The 18,353-nt window shown below is 41.5% G+C and overlaps 1 protein-coding gene across 1 annotated transcript; it reads left to right on the top strand.

Annotated features, from left to right (window-relative positions):
• The first annotated feature begins 79 nt into the window (after window positions 1-79).
• s1pr2 (sphingosine-1-phosphate receptor 2) lies at window positions 80-17,041 on the top strand. The gene is made up of 2 exons (XM_026164599.1): window positions 80-629; window positions 14,048-17,041. Exon 2 carries the CDS (start codon window positions 14,167-14,169, stop codon window positions 15,286-15,288), a length of 1,122 nt encoding a protein of 373 aa, XP_026020384.1. The 5' UTR covers window positions 80-629; window positions 14,048-14,166; the 3' UTR covers window positions 15,289-17,041.
• Window positions 17,042-18,353: the final 1,312 nt, after the last annotated feature.

Below are 18,353 nucleotides of genomic sequence, written 5' to 3' on the forward strand. Positions count from 1 at the left end.
GAGGCGGAACATCTGGACTTTATTTGAGCGCTCCAAAGTGAAGAAAAGGTCCAGAAATCAGCTTAAAGGGCATTTTCCATATTAATTGTTGGCCGCAGAACTGCCTCGTTTTAGTTTTATATTTCAAAAGCGAGACTCACGGCTCTTCGTGGGAATATGACGTTTCCATACACTCCACGCCGCGTCTCGCGTGTGTGGGTGTGTGAGCGCGTATTGCGTGAGTGCCTCACTGACGCTCCACAGCCCAGTGTTGTTCTCACAGAGCAGACAGACAGACAGACAGCCGACTGGATTAGATCGACAGAATAGAAACTGCTAGTTCTTCATTTTTTAAAACCTTTTTTAACATAAAAAGTCTGGTTTGACTTTCATAACTTCTCCTTTTTTGGGGGGTGGGGGGATCATCGCGCCTTTTTGAACAGTTTCGTGGTGGCTCTCAAACCGGTATGGATTTGCCACTGTCTAGAGAAGGCACGCCGTGTGGTCCGCTACCAAAGTTTTGATTGTCACCGTTGGTCTGGAGTAACAGAGGAAGGCGCTGAACTTTGACGCATACGTGAGGACACCTGAAGACAAATATCAAACTGCCGGAGCGTCTCTTTACTCTGCTATCTACTATCTCTCATGGGGTAAGTAATCCCACCATTTAAAGATAAGAGCAAAAAGTAAGAGCATGTGCTTCAGCAGCCTAACAAAGGGGATCCGCACTATTGTATCGCTCCACCAGGCTGATATTTATAGATGCTCGGACTTTGAAAATCAGAGACAGACACTTATCTAAACTCCACGAGGTCCCTCTCATTGCATGAGCAGTGAAGCGTGTCAATAATGCTTGGAAAGTCTCGGCAAACTTTTCAAAATGCCACAATGACTCATGAGTACCTATGCCAGCTCGCTGCGTGGCCGCAGTTAAGAAACGTCACTTCTGCACTTTCACAAGTGTCCCAAGAAAGCAGTTACAGCACAGCGCGAGATGTTTTTTTTCTTCTTCTTTAAATTTGATTCAACGTGACAGCTTCTTAGACGTCGCCCTTTAACGATTAACAATTTGTCGTGTCAAATATTAACGTGCAAGGCAGCTGGACGTGGGCGGGTGGGGGTGTATGTGCACTCTGATGTATGGAAGCTGTACTGTACGAGGCTGAGGGGGAACCGCGCTCAGCCAAACAGCCAGCTTGCCGTGCCCCCCCCGTTCAACCCCGCACCCCCTCCACGCTGTGACCCCTGATGTTGTTGGGGCTTGTTCATCCGTCACTCTAAAGAAGGCATTGTATTGAAAGGATGTAATAATAAGACAAAAGCCCCCATTATCCCCATGTGCACCGGAGTTAATCTTATGGGCTTGGGAGATAGACTTTTCAGTGAAAACTAGCTCATAGCTTCAACAAGCATGGCCTTAACTGAATCTCGTGCATTGTTATGGGTGGTTTAGAGTGAGAATTAAAACGGAAATGTAATTTGAATACACGTTAATAATACGATGCAGCTGAACTGCAAGTAAGTGGCCTGAATTTGCAAATCCGGATTTGAATTCAACGAAGGTTTTCTTATCACGCATGCTGAGAGCATGCTGACTACACAGCACATATTGTTCCATACTGACTGCACAGCACATACTGTTTCATACTGACCAAATGAGTAAATCCTTAAGTGAAGGATATAGGTGTCAGCAGTCCAGTAGACATCCTGGGAGAATGCTTAAGTTAAAGTGAGATAAGATGATAAGCTAGAGCAAATAATGTTTATTGCTCAGATAAAAGCCTCCATCCATCATGCTCTGTCCTGTGCTTGGTCTGGGTCAGTGTGTCGGTCTACGGTGCGGTGCTCATTAGGAGGCTGTCTGAAAGTACAAAAGTCTGTGGTCATATTATCTCGAGGACCAGCTGAAGAAATGCCGTGAGAAATCAGCGTCTGAAAATGTTGAATAGCTTGAAGCCGGTTAAAATTAAGTACACATCTTCCTGTGATAACATCGAGAATAGTTGTGAAAAGGAAACACAGTCAGCAGCAATAGGGTCACCCTATCAAGTGTTGCACAGGCTGTCAACAGGGTCATTGATGCAGGTGTTGCGCAAGACCGACTTGGTTTGTTTGGTGCATGCATGACCACCTGTGGACTCAGGTGTGTTTCCCAGCATGTCTTGGATAGGACATGACACAACCATCCATCCATCTGTGTTTGTCCCATGTGACCACATGGCTCATTGCACGTGAACAACACCCGCCACAGGCCTGACTGGTGCCGGGCTTCTTTGCTCACCCACCGCCTTCCCCATCCCTTGGCAGGAGTAACAAAAGGGTCAATCAAATTACTGGCTAAATGCCTTTCACAGAGTTGAAGCACACATAGTATTAGTCTTAACAGTCTATATAAAGGAACCTTAAATGTTTTATGTTAAACTGTAGGGACATTTACACAGACCAGCAGCCCATTACCTCATGAGTTCAGGATCTGTGCGATGCTGACCCAGCCCACTGTGCTCAGTGGCCCTCTGTAATGGGAGCCGTTTCAGTGGGGATAGCGTGAGAAATGAAGACGGATAGATGGGGTAAATAAATAAATAGATGTATAAGTGCATGGATGGATAAATAAATTAATGGTAATTTAGCAGTGGGAACTCAATTTGTGGGATTTTTTTTTTAATGGAACAGGTCACTAGGGGGATAAAGTCGGGAATGGGTGGTGGGTGGGTGGCGTTGATCCCTGAAGGATGCTCAGATTTCAGTTAAGGCCTGGGAGCAGTCCACTAATAGGGAGCAGCAAGAAAGCTTTTCTTTGAGGAAGCTGTCTTTCCTTTTGTTGTCTGTGCTTTATTCAGTCAGATCAGGCTCATAACAACACTAAAAGATCAGAGGCATGACCTGCCAGAGGCGCCCTGTCTTTTACCTGGTTCAGTAAAAGCAGTCAGAGGTCAATGCATACATTTAAAAAGAATAGGAACCATGTCAGATAATGAGGGACAATGCCTGTGTTTATACTCCTCTGTTGGGATTTCTCTGTGATATTAATAGTGGTCTGCGGATAGCCATCTGGTTTCTACGCGCTCATGCTGGTAGTCCTTTTTCGTGAAAAACACTTTCCTTGGGTGTGGCAGCTGGAGCAAAATAAACGACTTCTGTTCGCAAGCTGCCGAGGCGCAAGTCACAACACACAGCTGACAGCATGTTGCTATATGATTCACAGCCAAAGCTGGGAGTGCCTCAGATCAGAGAAATACATGTGGTGCGCTTTGCTTTTAGCCTTTTTTTTTTTTTTAAGCTACAAATGATGTGCTTGCTCTTTGCTGACACCTACTCACTCCAGTTAAAAATAATTATTCTTATGAAAAACACATTTACAAATATGGATTTTATTTTGTTGGGGGAAACAATAGCTGTGAGTATTTTAAAATGCTGTTTCAATCAGCGAAAGAAACCATTAGCTTTAAAGACTCTTTACATTCCTTTTCCACTTGGACAAACTATGAGACCCCCCATGACCAGGCCCTGATGCTTGTAGCAGCATGCCAGGATTTCCTGACACTTTCTGGTGTGGATAAGTCTGTTCCAATTCTCCTGCAGTTTCAAGCTTGGACGAGACAATACTCAGATGCTGCCAATAAGTGGCAATGCAAAAAAAAAAGGTTTTCAGGACAAACTTGCAACATGGGTCTTTCAGAGACAATGACGAATGGATTGAATGCAGGGTTTCTGGTTACTCCTGTGGCTTTGGATCGGTCTTTAGATTGGACAGCGTGATTTATGAACTGAAAGGCAACAGCCTCGTACAGTCTGTCCTCGTGGCAGGCTTAATTAGTGTGGTCATGTCGTGGTTTTCTCATTTCTGATCCTTTTCAGGGCTCGCTCTTGCGCGATCTCGGGGCAGGTACATATGAAGATGCTGTTGTTTTGGAGACCACCTCCTCCTCTTTCTTCCTCTCTCTTGGAAGTCTTTGTTATCCGGTCAGCTTTGTTTGTGCAGCTGGACAACTTGACAGGATTACTTCAACACCCCACCTCCCCAGACCCAGGAGGAAGCTGGAGACAGTTTTCTTGGGTTTTCAATTGCCCTGTTCAGCCAGTGAAAGCCTCCTGAAGCTGTTCCTTTTGTTTGGAGCTGAGAGTTAATTTGCTCTCTCTCGTCCTAATGAGCTTCTTTGGTTGCTAGGTTTTTGTTATATCCACTCACAGGCTTTAAAAGTTAGACAAAATGGCCAACTGTGAGGGCATTTTTATTGAAACTAGCTATTCAGTTTGTTTATCCTGTAAATGCTTCAGCTTAAGTCTTTCCAAGCTGAAAGATATGATGGACTTAACCTACAGCAAAACACAAGCTGGGTCATGATGGAAGCCAGACAGCTCCAATTGAACAGACAGACGGGGCAGAAGTGGATGCCGTTTATTTAAATGATAACTGCTCAGACGTTTTCATTTAAATGTGCCTCGTCTAAGTGAAAGTCAAGTACGGTAGTTGCCTTCTGCTATTCGAAGAGTTCCACAACAGCTACACTGTTTGCTGTTTACATATTACGTAGTGGTAAGCCACTTTAACCAGAGCCAGGATATAATGCAGTATATAAAGAAAAATTAGTAACTGCTGAGTTTATTTATTTGCACTCATGTAATGCCTACAGTATATAAAGCAGACCTTCGAAACTGCCGAAACCGTGTAACATTAGACATCCGTGGCACACATTTGCAGCTCACAAGTATATTTCTTCGCGTTTTGACATATGATGCACTCATGCTGGGGAGATTTCAAAGACATAAATGCTGCCATTCAATGCAATCATTCCTAAACTGTATAAAATACTGGGATACAAGTTAGGGCTGTGTGGACACAACAATGTTCCCTCTCTAGGCAACCGTGTTTTTCTCCATAAAACAGAGCTATGGTTAATGGACCTCTGTTTGCCAGAGGAGTCTGGAGTTGTTTTCCTACACTCGATCATAGGGAGGGATGGAGAGCCACTGTCAATTTATCAACTTATCAGTGGACACTAGACAGGAGCAGTCGGGGTGGCTTTGTGGCTCTTTGCATTCGACTCTGCAGACATTGTTGCGGTTCATTGTGCAGTAAACCTTTTTTGCGTTACTGATTATGGTCTGGTGTACCGTGACTGTTTGTTATGATGTGCAGTGCACTGCAAATCACTGCAGCATCTGTGGAACAAACAGTCACAGTGTCGCAGTCACGGAACCCTCTGCACTACCAATCAACACAAACACATGCATTGATATACACAGTCATGTCTCGTGGTCACTAGCACCGGATGCATTAAATAATCTCAAATTCTCTCACAGCATCTGCGCAGTTACCAAGAGAACATGAGAAGGGGTGGAATTGAAAGTCTAGAAACAGGATATAATAGGAACAGTGAGCTGGGACAAAAGATAACTAAAGAGGGCTGAAAACCTTTCATTAGGAGGCACCTTATTGTAAAAAAAACCAAACAAACAAAAAAAAAACCCAACTATGGGATGGTGTTAGAGGCACATGGTGATTGAAACTCAAGTCACTCAATTTCGCTCTCACACATGAGGTTTCTCACAAGAGGCCAACCAATCCTGACCTCACTTCTCTGCCTGCATTGCATGGCATTGCCTGCACGTACATTGCTGGTTTAAGCCGCCGTACACAGACACGCACTCACACAAAGACACACAGAGACACTCACAAAAGAAAGAAAAAAAGAAAGCTGTGCAAAGTGCAGAGATAAAAAAGCAGAGCGCATATGTGATGCACACATGTTCAGCATCTCTAAGAAAGGCGCCATGTGGTTAACACTACCTTACCTTCAGACACGCACGCCGACAAATTCTGCGCTTTGCAATTTTAAAAGTGGTTTAACCATATCACATGTTGAAGGGTAAATTCTGAGAAGTGTCTTATAAAATTTCCTGAGATTTTGTATTTCAGAAAATCATAATCTTTAAGTGTGTATTTAAGTAATTTAAAATAATAGTGCTTTTTTCTGAAAAGATTAAAACGTTATACTCATTTGTGTATTGCCTGAGAATGTAGTCTATTGGTGCAGAGCTACACAGTTCTGTCGAACTGATTGCGCACTATGTGCTGTAATGAAGTCTTTAATAGGGGGCTTTAAGAACATGCTTGCTCCAGATGTGGGCTAAATAAATCCCTCTTGATGTGCATTTGATCACCTCTTTGTGGCCTCGTCTTTTGATCTCTGTGGTGAAGTTTAAAAAATACGAGGTGGGTTGAGGGGTGTCAGAGTAAGGATTATGTGGTTCTGCAAATCGGAGAGCCGCATGAAAGGAGAATATGCAAATATGGGGCAATATAAAAACATGAACAATTTGAAAACGAGACGTAAGTTGACAGGGATGGTCTGAGGGTGAACGTATTACAGTAATTGCCTCTCAGGCGCCGACTTTGGAGATCCCCCACCCCCAAGTAGAGAGAGTGGAGCACTGAGGGGACAGCAGCAGTGGGGGTGATGGTTATAGCTCCCGAGGCTGCACGATGCCCTTCTTTCTGCAGCTCTTTGTCTACAGCTATGTTCACTTGGTACCCGAAGAACCCTAAAGCACACAAACAGCCACGATATATAAAGCATTATCAAGCTGCAGAGACTGTGATGTGACTTCAGAAAGGAGCAGAAAAATGACACAATAAGACGTGAGCTAAAAATGCTTTTTTTTTTCCACACTGAGATGTCTTGCCAGATTGCGACCCCCAGAAGAGGCTGTGCCCAAACTGTCAAACTGTTTGACGAGCGAAAGGGTAATCCCTAATTATATGCCAGATCTCGTGTATTGGGGACACGAGCTCTCCTATATCTAGGCGCTTATATGAGGTTTTAGTGGCACGTGATTAATGTTGGTGTAGTAGCAAACAAAGAGAGACAAACATTTGCTATTTGGAGCTAAAATTAAACCTAAAACATAGTGTGAAAACTCAAGTGGAGGAACTGTTTCACCTTTCAGTAAAACGGAACTGCTGTGTGTTTTGTCTCTCGTTTGATGCTATGATGCAGGTATGACACCGATACTAATGTGTGCTAAATACTTCTGTGTTTTGTTAGTGTTTTTATGACAGAAGGGGATGTAATATATAGATGTCTGTGACATAGTTTAGCAAGCTAGGTTATTGCTTGCCATGTTTTTTTTTGTTGTTTTTTTTTGTTCTGTTAACGTTGTTGTTCCTCAGTTCAGTTCCCCTCCACATAAACAGTAACATGTTGCAGCAACTATCATATTCATCCAGTCTGTTGTGCCTCTTGATCGTGTTACTGGGCTTGCTAAAAGCCTTCATTTTTCGCATTTCCCCTTGCTTTAGTTTTCATGCGTAGCACCGTTGTGATATGCTGGTCTTTTGAAAACAACAGATCCAAAAGCGACTATATATCTGCCACTTTTCCACTTGTCTATCCTCGGCCCAATGTGTCCTGCTTATGTGTAAGTTTGTAAAATCATCGACAGACTGTCAGGGTCTGTGAATTTTGCTGCTCTCCAAAAATATCAGCTGTCACAACTGTCAAAAACACTGTCCTATCTTTGTGACTTGACTGAAATAACAAAAGTGACAAAAGATGAAAAAGTGTGCATAACACCTCAACTACTAAATCAATCTTTCTGCTTGAACACACAGGTGAATTTGTAACACGTAACATGTTTCCCTTTGAGGTCAGCACACCACGAGTAAGAGGCCTCTCTCGTGACAGGAAATTGAGGTTGTTTACGCTCAACTGACCCTAAACCAATTTATTTTTAAATTGGTTACTTCTTTATTTTCACAGCTTTTTTTGCATCCGTCTTGTTGCTGAATTTGTGTGCAGCTGGGCATGAAAGAGAGGGGAAAATAAGTTCAAGCAGTTTTTTTTCTTGTTCTTTTTTGTTTTTCTTTAAACTTCAAATAAGCGAATCTGTCCCTAATGTCGTTTAAAGTCTGGGACAGTCATGTGACAGCAACACCATGCATCCTCCTCTTTCCCGTTAAACCATGAAACTGGGATAATTGCCTTTTCCTGGTAATTGCCAGCAGACAATCAATAGCATCGCTGTGCTGATATAAAATGATTTTCCTCATGGAGGCCTGGCGGTGAATGATTGATTGATTGGTAAAGAGGGACTGGAACCATCTGCCAGCAGACACAGTCCATCCTGTGTTTTTCTTTTTTCTGCGGGCTTGATGCAAGGGTGGGTGTGGGGTCTTGGTGGGCTCCTGTGTGCAAATGGCTTGTGTTTTGACCTGTCAGTGTAAAGAGGAAGGCTCCTATGTCATCACTGATCAAATTTAAGAAAGTTAAAAGTGTAGAAAAAAAAAACAGAACTCTGTAAGCATGGTTTAGTCACTTCCTTTCAGCATCTGTGGTAGCAGTGGTGAAACCTTGTGGTGGAGCTAGGTGTTTTTTTCCCCCCCATGTCTGGCATGTTAGCACTTGACATTGGGGGAAACTTTGATATTTGCTGTGCGTTGCATGTGGAATTTTCCCTCTAAGAATCTCTGCTCACACCTCCGCGGGATGTTCACAGCTTTTGCTTTTAGTTCAGTCGAAATAAAAAACCAAACAAAACACATATACAAAGGTCTTTGTTACTTTAACGTGGTGATCTTCATTTACAGTAGAGTAGAATGTGCATGTGGGAAAGTAAGGAAGCAAGATGTAAGTCACTCTGGCTAAAATTTACAGCAAATCATACTCACATTTTAGATTAACACTGATAATTAACACACAAGAAACTGAACAGGAAAGAAAAAAAAAATGGCACCAGAGGCTTCCTGTGCACCCGTGATAGCATACTTTGAGATAGATCACATTGCATATAAGAGAGATTACATTTGAGAATCCACACATTAACTTTTTCATACAGTTTTTTTTGAACAGCAGAGGCTGGTCTGAGTATATGTTTCCACTACGGTAACTTGCTCGCAGGGAGTGCGAAAGGCAGATGGAGAAAGAAGTGTCACAGGATGTCTCCGACCACAAACAGTTCAACCGTGAAGTGCGCTGAAGGATTATTTGAAGTAAACAGTAAACATATTTGAATGCAGCCAAGATAAAAGTCAAATATAAACTTTCTCAATTCACGGTTCATGGTTGTTGTTGTCTGAAATGGTCTTTAACGAAATCTTTTTGTGTTGTTGAGGTTTAGCATCACTGTGAGTTTCAAATGCTTTCCCCCTGGTGAAAATGGAGCCAGGTAGCAGAAGGTTTAACAAGGAAGTGAGGCTTTGTTTGTTTTCTGGTGCAAACTGGGACTTGTGTGTTTCTAATGAAAAACACCTGAAGCTTTTGTTCAACCGTCAGTGCCACGATGAAGACAAAGCTCTTTCTCTTGTTAAAATCCAAAGAGAGCAAGAGTCTGCTTTCAAGAGCAACCGTCAGGCTCTATCTCCAGCAATCTTTGCATGTTTAAAACCCTTTATGGCCCAAGATTTATACAGGTCTGTTGGACTTATTTTGTAATTTAAGCTGTAAAATGAAAGTAAGATAATAATTCTCATCTTTCAGACACTATTAAGCGAAAAATGCTCATAAGTGTGAAAAATTAAGGCTTACATGGTAAAATCGGAACCTTTTTTTTCTGTTCATGTTCACTCAAAAGTAGCTTGCCTTCCGCTATCATGATGCATCGCATATCCCTGCAACACTAAATAAAGTTTTTTTAAAAATTCGGTGTCAAATGCAGCTGCATACATTTTCTTGCATGTGTGGTGTGAAAACTATACATAGCTGTGAAGTATCACAAACACTGTAAAGCAGAGAAAGGCGCATTACGTGAGAACCTTTGCATCATTTATGAGAAATTTATTATGATACAGATCTCAAAGCTCTCTGATAGGATATCCTGCCACAGGTATCTGTCTCTTGTTTGGCTTCCTTTGTCTTTAATTCACGTGTTGCTTCTCTGCCAGCGTTTGTTTCATCACCTGCTCTTGCACCTTGTTGGGCCTTTGCTGTAAAATCCAGACAGGATGTCATGTTGTCTTTCGGTAACCCATGCTACACCTCCACCTCCACCTTTGTGAAAAACAAAACTAAATTGTCGTCATTCCGATGGAAAAACATCAAATACCTGATTCAAAAACCTGCATGCGCTGTACATGTGTTGGAAGCAACCTCAGATTAAATTTTTAATCTATAATGACTTGAGGGGGCGTCAGAGAAAAGTTGAGAGTAGGTTTCCACCTTCAAGGTGCAGGTTCAAGGTTCTTTATTTGTCACATGCATAGTTATACAAGTATAACACACAGTGAAATGTAGCCTGACACGCTCCTCGACATGTGCAAAAAAATTGGGGGGGGGGGGGGGGGGGGGGTGTAGAGGAAGAACATTTTATTTATATATATATATATAAATAAAATGTTCTTCCTCTACACCCCCCCCCCCCCCCCCCCCCCCCCCCCCGTGGCAGCCCTAATATATATATTAGCTCTCTGATAGGATATCCTAATATATATATTAGGGCTGCCACGATTAGTCGACTAGTCTCGATTACGTCGACTATCAAAATCGTCGACGACTGATTTAATAGTCAACGCGTCGTTTGAAGCTTTGTAAGATCCCAAAAGACGCAGGAATGAGTAGCAGGATTTAAGAGTGTAATAACGGACTGAAACAGAAGATGGCAGCACTGCATGTACAACGATGCCAGCTGCCGTTAAACCCCGAAGAAGAAGCTGTGTCCCAGAATTCATAGCGCGGCCCTGCTCAGTTTCCAACAATGGCGGCAGCTAGTTAGTTTTAATGTTACTCTTATTATTCTTTCTGGGTCACAAAATAAACGTTTAACATATTTTTAGGCGAGAATGTAGCTGTGGAAACCTCAAATATCTGCTCAGTTTATCAGGACACCACATATTTTCAAAAACGCTCCGACGTTTTCAGAGACGTCTGTTACCCACTAGCTCGATAGCTAGCCGGGGGCTAGGTCACTAGAGCTGTGAGAACACCGGACTCCCGGCAAATCGTTTTCAAACCCACCGCCGTCTTTCGCTACTCAGGTTAAACATGATATATGAGTCACTTAGATAACTTAAAAATGTTATTGTTTGGCTTTTTTAGTATTTTATTTGTTCCTGAGTTTGGCTGAGATTAAAGTTATAGTTTTTACACAGCTGAATAAACGTCAAGCAGACAGCTGATTATCAGAAGTGTGAGATGCTCCAGAATTTACTCCGGTGTCCTGTTATATTTTAGATAGCAAGGAGTTTATTAAACTTCACCGAAACAATCTGCAAATTTCATTAAAATTTAATAAACTATCATCTTTTCTTTATTTTTAGTTAGCACATACCTTAAACACTTAAAGCTGTAAGCTAATGCTAGTTATATAAGAGCAGATGCTGCTGGTGCAATAAGCTGTACGTTTTACGTCCAATGGATCTGATTAGTCAACTAATCGCAAAAATAATCAGTGACTAGTCGACTATCAAAATAATCGTTTGTGGCAGCCCTAATATATCTATATATATATATATATATATATCTATATATATATATATATATATATATATATATATATATATATATATATATATATATATATATATATATATATATATATATATACTAAAAGTGCATGCATTATGTTTAGGTGCAGGTTTGTAATGTATTTTATTGCACCGATGCATTTAAGTGCAGAAACGTGCACATAAGCAGAAATGTGGTTTATATGTCAAATATAGAAATATATAGAAATATATTTAAATATAGGCCAACGTTTCTACTCTTCCTGTAATTAATCGAAAATTAAGATTTTTCAGGGAGTTGGGGAATTTAAATCTGATATTAGCCAGTTAATAAAATGACTAGAGTGGTTTTAGTTTTATACTACTCTTATGACATTACTTGTGATTATTATTTCAAGTGTTCACATCTAGTCTAAAAGAATTGACACATTGGTAGTCATGGTATGACAACACTTTTTAGCATTGTCACCCTTATTGTGGAAGTGTGACAGTGCTGTCTGGGTCAAATGCTTCAACAAAGGGGCAGGAAGGCAGGGGTTCAGGTGTTGATCAGCCAATGTAGAAACATCTGAGTGATATACTGTATTGCAGGTAGAGCGACAGGGCAGGGTTTAACACATTTAGACGGTGCACTCGGCAAACCAGCCCGTCAAGTTTTCCCACATGAAGTGAAATCCCTTGATGACAGTTGCCAAAAACTCCTTGGTGACAGGCGGACCTTGAGCTGTCTACACAACAGATAAAAAGAGTGCCGTACCGAAAGGAAAAAAAAATGACAGAGCTGAGAGAAAAAAGTCAAGGTGAAACAAAGCCAGCCCAATTTTTTTTTCTCCATTAGTAGACAGGAGACTGCAGAGACACAGAGGTTCTTTTTCATGAGTTAATTCATTATAGGCTGCAATAATACAACCTAATATAATTACCCGAGTGCAGATGCCACATGTGCTTAAGCTCAAACACTCCTATTTGTGTCTATTACTGGAGCTAAAAGGGATGGGGAGGAGCCCGGCTTTTCTGATAGCAGTTGGATAAGGGAGTGCTTGGCTGTAAATTTCTGCTATGATACAGTTGCTGTAGCCAAATGGAAGCATGCTGTCCCTTTATTAAGGCTGAAGGCCAATGCTATCCACACTGAAGGAGACTATTGTTCTTTGTTCCTGCTTAAGGAAACGGTGTGTTGGTTATTACTGGCAGCCTATAGCAGCTGTGCGCTGAACCTGTCTGAATGCAAGGAGGATGCTTTGCAACACTACTGTCACATTTAGCCGAGTGTGTTACAATGCAATGCAATGCATTGATGGGTTTGTGTATGTATGTGCACGTCACAGCGATGTCTCAGATTCCTGCCTTTGTGTCCAGATGCCGTTCCACATCCATGCTCTCTCTGTCTGGCTTTGTCTTGTTCCTTCTTTATCTTTTAGGCTCTCAGGTTTAGATTCAAAGCCTATTAGAACAGAGAAGAGATCCAGGCCCAGTTTCCACTCATTTCTTCTTTAGCCAACACTTACCTCAGTTCTTCCCTTTCCCTAGCAAAGACAAGGACGCATCAGTGTTGAATTACTCTGAAAGCTAGTCTGCAGAGAGATCATATTTCTTTTGACAGGTTTAAAACACCGGCTCCACTTCTAATTAGATTTCCAGAGCTTCCAACCTTCCTTTATTTTAGATCCTGTAGCTGGGGCCCATTTTTTTTTGTTGTTGCATAAAAAACGAAATTTGAATCCATTTTAGCGATTCACACTGGGACTTGTTTTTTGGCATTTCATGATAAAACTCTCCTATTAGTTAAATTTTTCCACAGCAGTTTTCATAAAACTAATGATATTCAGAAATCATTATGTAAAAGTGTGGTGTAGAGATAAAACATCTTGTTTTTCAAATCTTAGGAAAGCCCCAACTTTTAACTTTCTGGTATCTATTTGATTAGCTGCAAAACTTTTGGTTGGAAGTGGGTGGCTGGTGCTTGTCAGGATGAAGAGCTCTGGCTGATCCGCATGCTATGCTGAAGTTTCAAGAGGTAACTCACTGGAGTGGAATGGTCTGCTCCCCACAACAATGCCGTGTGTTGACAGCCGAGTGCTTGGACAGGGTTAGTGGAATGTCCCCTTCAGACTGGGAGTGCAGTCCTTTGTCTAAGCACCAGCCCTAACAAAGCATTTATTCTTTCACCTGAAGGTGATCTCTGCTTGTGGAGGTTAATAACTAAAGTACTTTTTTTTTCTTCTTTAGGTTAGGTGCAAAGTCTTTCTGCGGTTGACTTCTTTTCCTTGCAAACTGCAAGGTTTGCCTTTGTGGTTTAAATGTAGCACCCAATTCTTTATTTTTCATCTGTTTTGCTGTAAAGCAACTCAAGGATTTCTGACAATAAAAGGTTTTATTTTTGAAGCTCTTGTTTATCGCCATCCTACTGTTCCTGGGTTATTACAGTCAGAATAAGTAAGAATTTTCTAGTTTCCGCTGTACTTAACATGTTTCCTGGATACTCTGTTTTGCTTTAGGTTTTGACTTTGCTGAGCACGTGGCTTTGCTAAAAATATATATATTTTCTTTGTCACAGTTTATTACATCGATGCAACAACATTTCCTTTGTTAGTAATCCTGGCCTTCTCTCTTTCTTTGTGTTTACAGGTGACCCACATAGAGCTTCTGAGACGTGACTGTAGGACAGTCTCCCTCCCAGCATCCTTCCTGTCCTTTACTCAAAGGCAGAAACTACTGGCATAGACGCTCTGAACAACACTGTGTGAATGAATCTTTGTCGTAAAGCCGTTGTGCATTGCCACCCTGTCACCATGGGGAGCAAATATTCCCAGTACTACAATAAGACTGTGATTCGCTTATACTACACCTATGCTAAAAACATGACCACGGATGAAATGAGGGAAGAAATTGAGAAAAAAAAAAAAGAACATCCCTCCAGTCTCGAAATATTGATCGTCATCCTTTGCACATTCATCATCCTTGAGAATCTGATGGTCCTGACTGCCGTCTGCCGCAACAAGAAGTTCCATTCGGCTATGTTTTTCTTCATTGGTAACCTGGCATTCTCTGACCTGCTTGCAGGCTCAGCATATATAGCCAACATTTTTCTATCAGGGGCAAATACATTTGAGCTGTTCCCAATACAGTGGTTCATCAGGGAAGGCACAGTGTTCATTGCTCTGGCAGCTTCAGTCTTCAGCCTATTGGCAATAGCTATAGAGCGCTATATCGCTATCACCAAGGTAAAGGTATACGGCTCCAACAAAACATGCCGAATGTTTCTGCTGATTGGAGCCTGTTGGGTTACCTCCATCCTTCTTGGAGGACTCCCCATCATCGGCTGGAACTGCATCGACAACCTCCCTGAATGCTCGGCAGTTTTGCCACTTTACTCTAAGAAATACATTGTGTTTGTCGTCACTGTTTTCAGCCTCCTACTACTCTCTATTGTCATCCTCTATGTGAAAATCTATTTGATTGTACGCTCCAGCCACCAGGAAGCAACCAACTCACAAGCTTATTCCCTTTTGAAAACGGTCACAATAGTGGTGGGAGTCTTCATTGTCTGCTGGCTGCCCGCTTTTACAATTCTCCTTCTGGATTCGTCCTGCAGCATATATTCCTGCCCTATCCTCTCCAAATCAAGCACCTTTTTTTGCATTGCCACTCTGAATTCTGCGCTTAACCCAGTGATCTACACGCTGCGCAGTAAGGACATGAGAAGGGAGTTCCTCCGTTTGATTTGCTGCTGGGGCGTGCTGCAAAGTGGGCGGCCTTCTGAACGTTGTCTGGTTCCTCTAAAGAGTTCCAGCTCTCTGGAACACTGCACCAACAAACTTGAACACCAGAAAATGCCTATTATGAAAGAATGCACCACCTGTGTTTGATAGGGTTTGATAGGGTGTTTGATAGGGTCCAAGGATATCATGTGTATTAGTGTGAGAAAAAGAAACAAGCTAGCACGTCCTGGATCTAAGACAAGTGGGTGAGGCTGGGACAAAGCTGTCTTTGAGACACAGACTTAAATCTCTCATTACAATTGATACTGTGTGAATTTATAATCGGTATGCAATTAAAATCACCCATGCAGCTGGTGTAAAAATGCAAGAGGAAACCAACGTAGTAAATGAGAAACTATAACGTTCTCATGGGTACTTTTCTCGATTGTGGAGCAAACCATTTTCACTTATATACCTATGATCATGTTCATCTTTTAAATGTGTTAAACCCTTTTAAAAGCCAAAAATAATGTGCATAATATCATAGTTATGTAATAGCTGTTTGGGACTTTCAAGAACTGTGTCAATGCAAAGCTTGCAAAATTGCACTTTGTAGTTTACTGTAGAGATTTCTGCCCTGTGTAAGATTAAACCACATTACTCTTCCTCACTGAAATATGTATGCATTAAGCTTAAAGTTGCATCACTCATTATTTACAGAGTCAGTGGCAGTGGTCAACTGAAACAAAATTACTAAGTAGTCCTTTGACAAAACCAGGACTATATAGTCCCTATATAACCGTACCTTTTGATAAACTACAACAAACTTGTGTAATCTGCTCACATTTAATGCATGAAACTCAGACTGTAAGAGCTAACATGTATGATATACTCCAGATACGGCTTCCATCACTAACACCCCTCCCCTCATTTGTCCTCTTAATCTGCCCCTCTTGCTTTTACTGTTGTCTTTTGTATCTAAACAGTTTCCGTTGAGGAAGGCCTAATCAGAATGCACATTTCCTTAAGGGAGTAGGCACAGATGGCAAATTTGACTCAATAACAGCTGTTTAGAAGCTTTAACTAAAAGAACAGATGCCCTTGCAGTGTTGTAGTAACATAGAATCAATGTGCTGCCTCTGTTTGTGCCTTCCTCATGGGGGCAAAAGGCTGAATGTATGTATGAAGTGTTCGGGGCATGTACCCCATTGTCGACAGTATTATTAACCATCATTTGGAATTACAAAGTCATTGACAAACAGAGAGTGGGATAAACAGGGTAGATCACTCTTACTGTGAATTTTCAAACAGCACCATGAACAAGAATTTGTTGTGAACATCTTGGTTTAATTTGCAAACCATAAGCCGTGTGCAAATAAAGATCCAAACCCATCTCATGTTTCTCAAGACCCCTCACCTTGTCTACAAAATAGCAGAAGATCCGGTTTCAGACGCACGAGAGGTATCTGCCCTCCTGGGAGGTCAGCTTCATCCTCGTTCCCTGACATCCTACAACACGCAACTTCCCTCAGCCATAGGAAGTTCTATTTTTTCAGTGTCCGGTTCCTGTTGTTTAGGCTTACTGTAACCTTCTTCTCATGGACACACAATTAAAACTTCTCCCTGTCAGTGTTTTTATTTTTTATTTTATTTTTTATATTGACTTCTAAATTTAGATGGACACGCACTTTGGCAGCTTCCGTGATGTTTCCTTTCCCCCATTTTTTTTTTTTTTTAAATCGGTGTACCTATGAGTTTGCCAACTTTTATGTTATATATATATATATATAAATAACTGTGTATGTTTTGTATGTATGTGTCTTTGTACAGTATGTATGACTTTTTTTATGCAATGTCTTGTGTGCAATAGTTGTGTGTGTCCAGTAGCACGCTTCCTGTATTAAACTGGTACAATCTGAAACACTAATAGGTACATGCCTTTTTGTTAATTCCAGTTTTATAAAAATAAATGAAATACTGAAAAAAAAGTGTGCGTGTGATTTTTAGCTTTACTCAACCAGTGTGGCAGCTGCAACTTTTCTGCATGTCCTGAGTTGCCTCTTTTTTTATTATTGTGAATCCATCTTAGAAGGAATTAAAATGCAGCATTAAATCCAAACATGCTCTGACAAGGTCAGAAAAACACTAGCCTCAACATGAAAGCCTGTGATTGTTTGTGCAAATACTGCTTTGTGATTAATCATGGCTATCTTACCTGATGAAAATATAGCTTTGCTTTAAGGCTAAAGGTAGACCTGAAAAGGATGGGAAGCTGGGCAGAGGACAGAGTGCGGGGCTTAAAGTGGGGTGTGGTGGAGAAGATGGCCTGTTTGTAAGTGTTTGTCTGAGAGAAGCATAAAGAAAAAGCCCCGGGAGAGGTTTTTCTGGGTAAGAGGGATGCTTGGGGTGAGGGGGGAGGCTGACTTATAGAGGCCTTGGGAGATTTGGGCCTGTTTCCTGTCAGACATCCAGGATTCCTGGGTGGGAACGCTGGCTGAATCAGCCCCAGGAGGCTGTGCTGCTGGGATGTCTGCCAAGTCTTTCCATAGCGCTGCAGGATATTACATCAGATTCAGAAACCTGTATGTGAAGTTGTGTACACATAAAGCACAGCCCATGTAAGCTCATTGCTGTAGAACAGCACGAAATTTGAAGTACTTTACAATTTAGACTAAAGGAAAAGAACAAAACCCCCGCCTATTTCTAAACATTATTCAACTGTGCAGTGACTGTACACACAGCTAAACACTGACCAATTAATATAATAACAGAATAAACAAGTGTCAATAAAAGCTGGTGGTAAAAGCGGACATGGTGGGTTTCCATGTGTAAATACTGTACAAGAACAAATTGACCGCCTGAGATTAATCCTCTACCGATGACACACTGCCACCTTGTGGTGGAATAGGCACGTAGCTGGTTATAGTTGAAGGACCTTGTCTCCGTATTTATTTGCTCATAATGACATTGCAGTCGCCCAAATCAAAATATCTACAAACAACTTAAGGCAATCATGACCTGAGGCATGGATAGTACAGTCGCACTGGAAGTGATCCACAGTGGATAATCAACTATTGTTACCCTACAATAATACAACAGCTACATTGTGTATCACATTTACGATGCCATCCAGTCAATGTTTTTTTAATTGTACTTTTTTAAGTAGTAGTAATACAACAGATGCAGATGTCTTGCTGCGATAGCTCATTAGTAAACAACAACTTCCGCCTGGT

This window comes from Astatotilapia calliptera, chromosome 4 (assembly GCF_900246225.1).
Source record: "Astatotilapia calliptera chromosome 4, fAstCal1.2, whole genome shotgun sequence".
In the NCBI taxonomy this organism is placed as follows: Eukaryota; Metazoa; Chordata; class Actinopteri; order Cichliformes; family Cichlidae; genus Astatotilapia; species Astatotilapia calliptera.

What these genes read in the sequence shown, in the direction of transcription:
- s1pr2 (XM_026164599.1), top strand. Translation starts at nt 14,167, where the DNA reads ATGAATCTTTGTCGTAAAGCCGTTGTGCATTGCCACCCTGTCACCATG.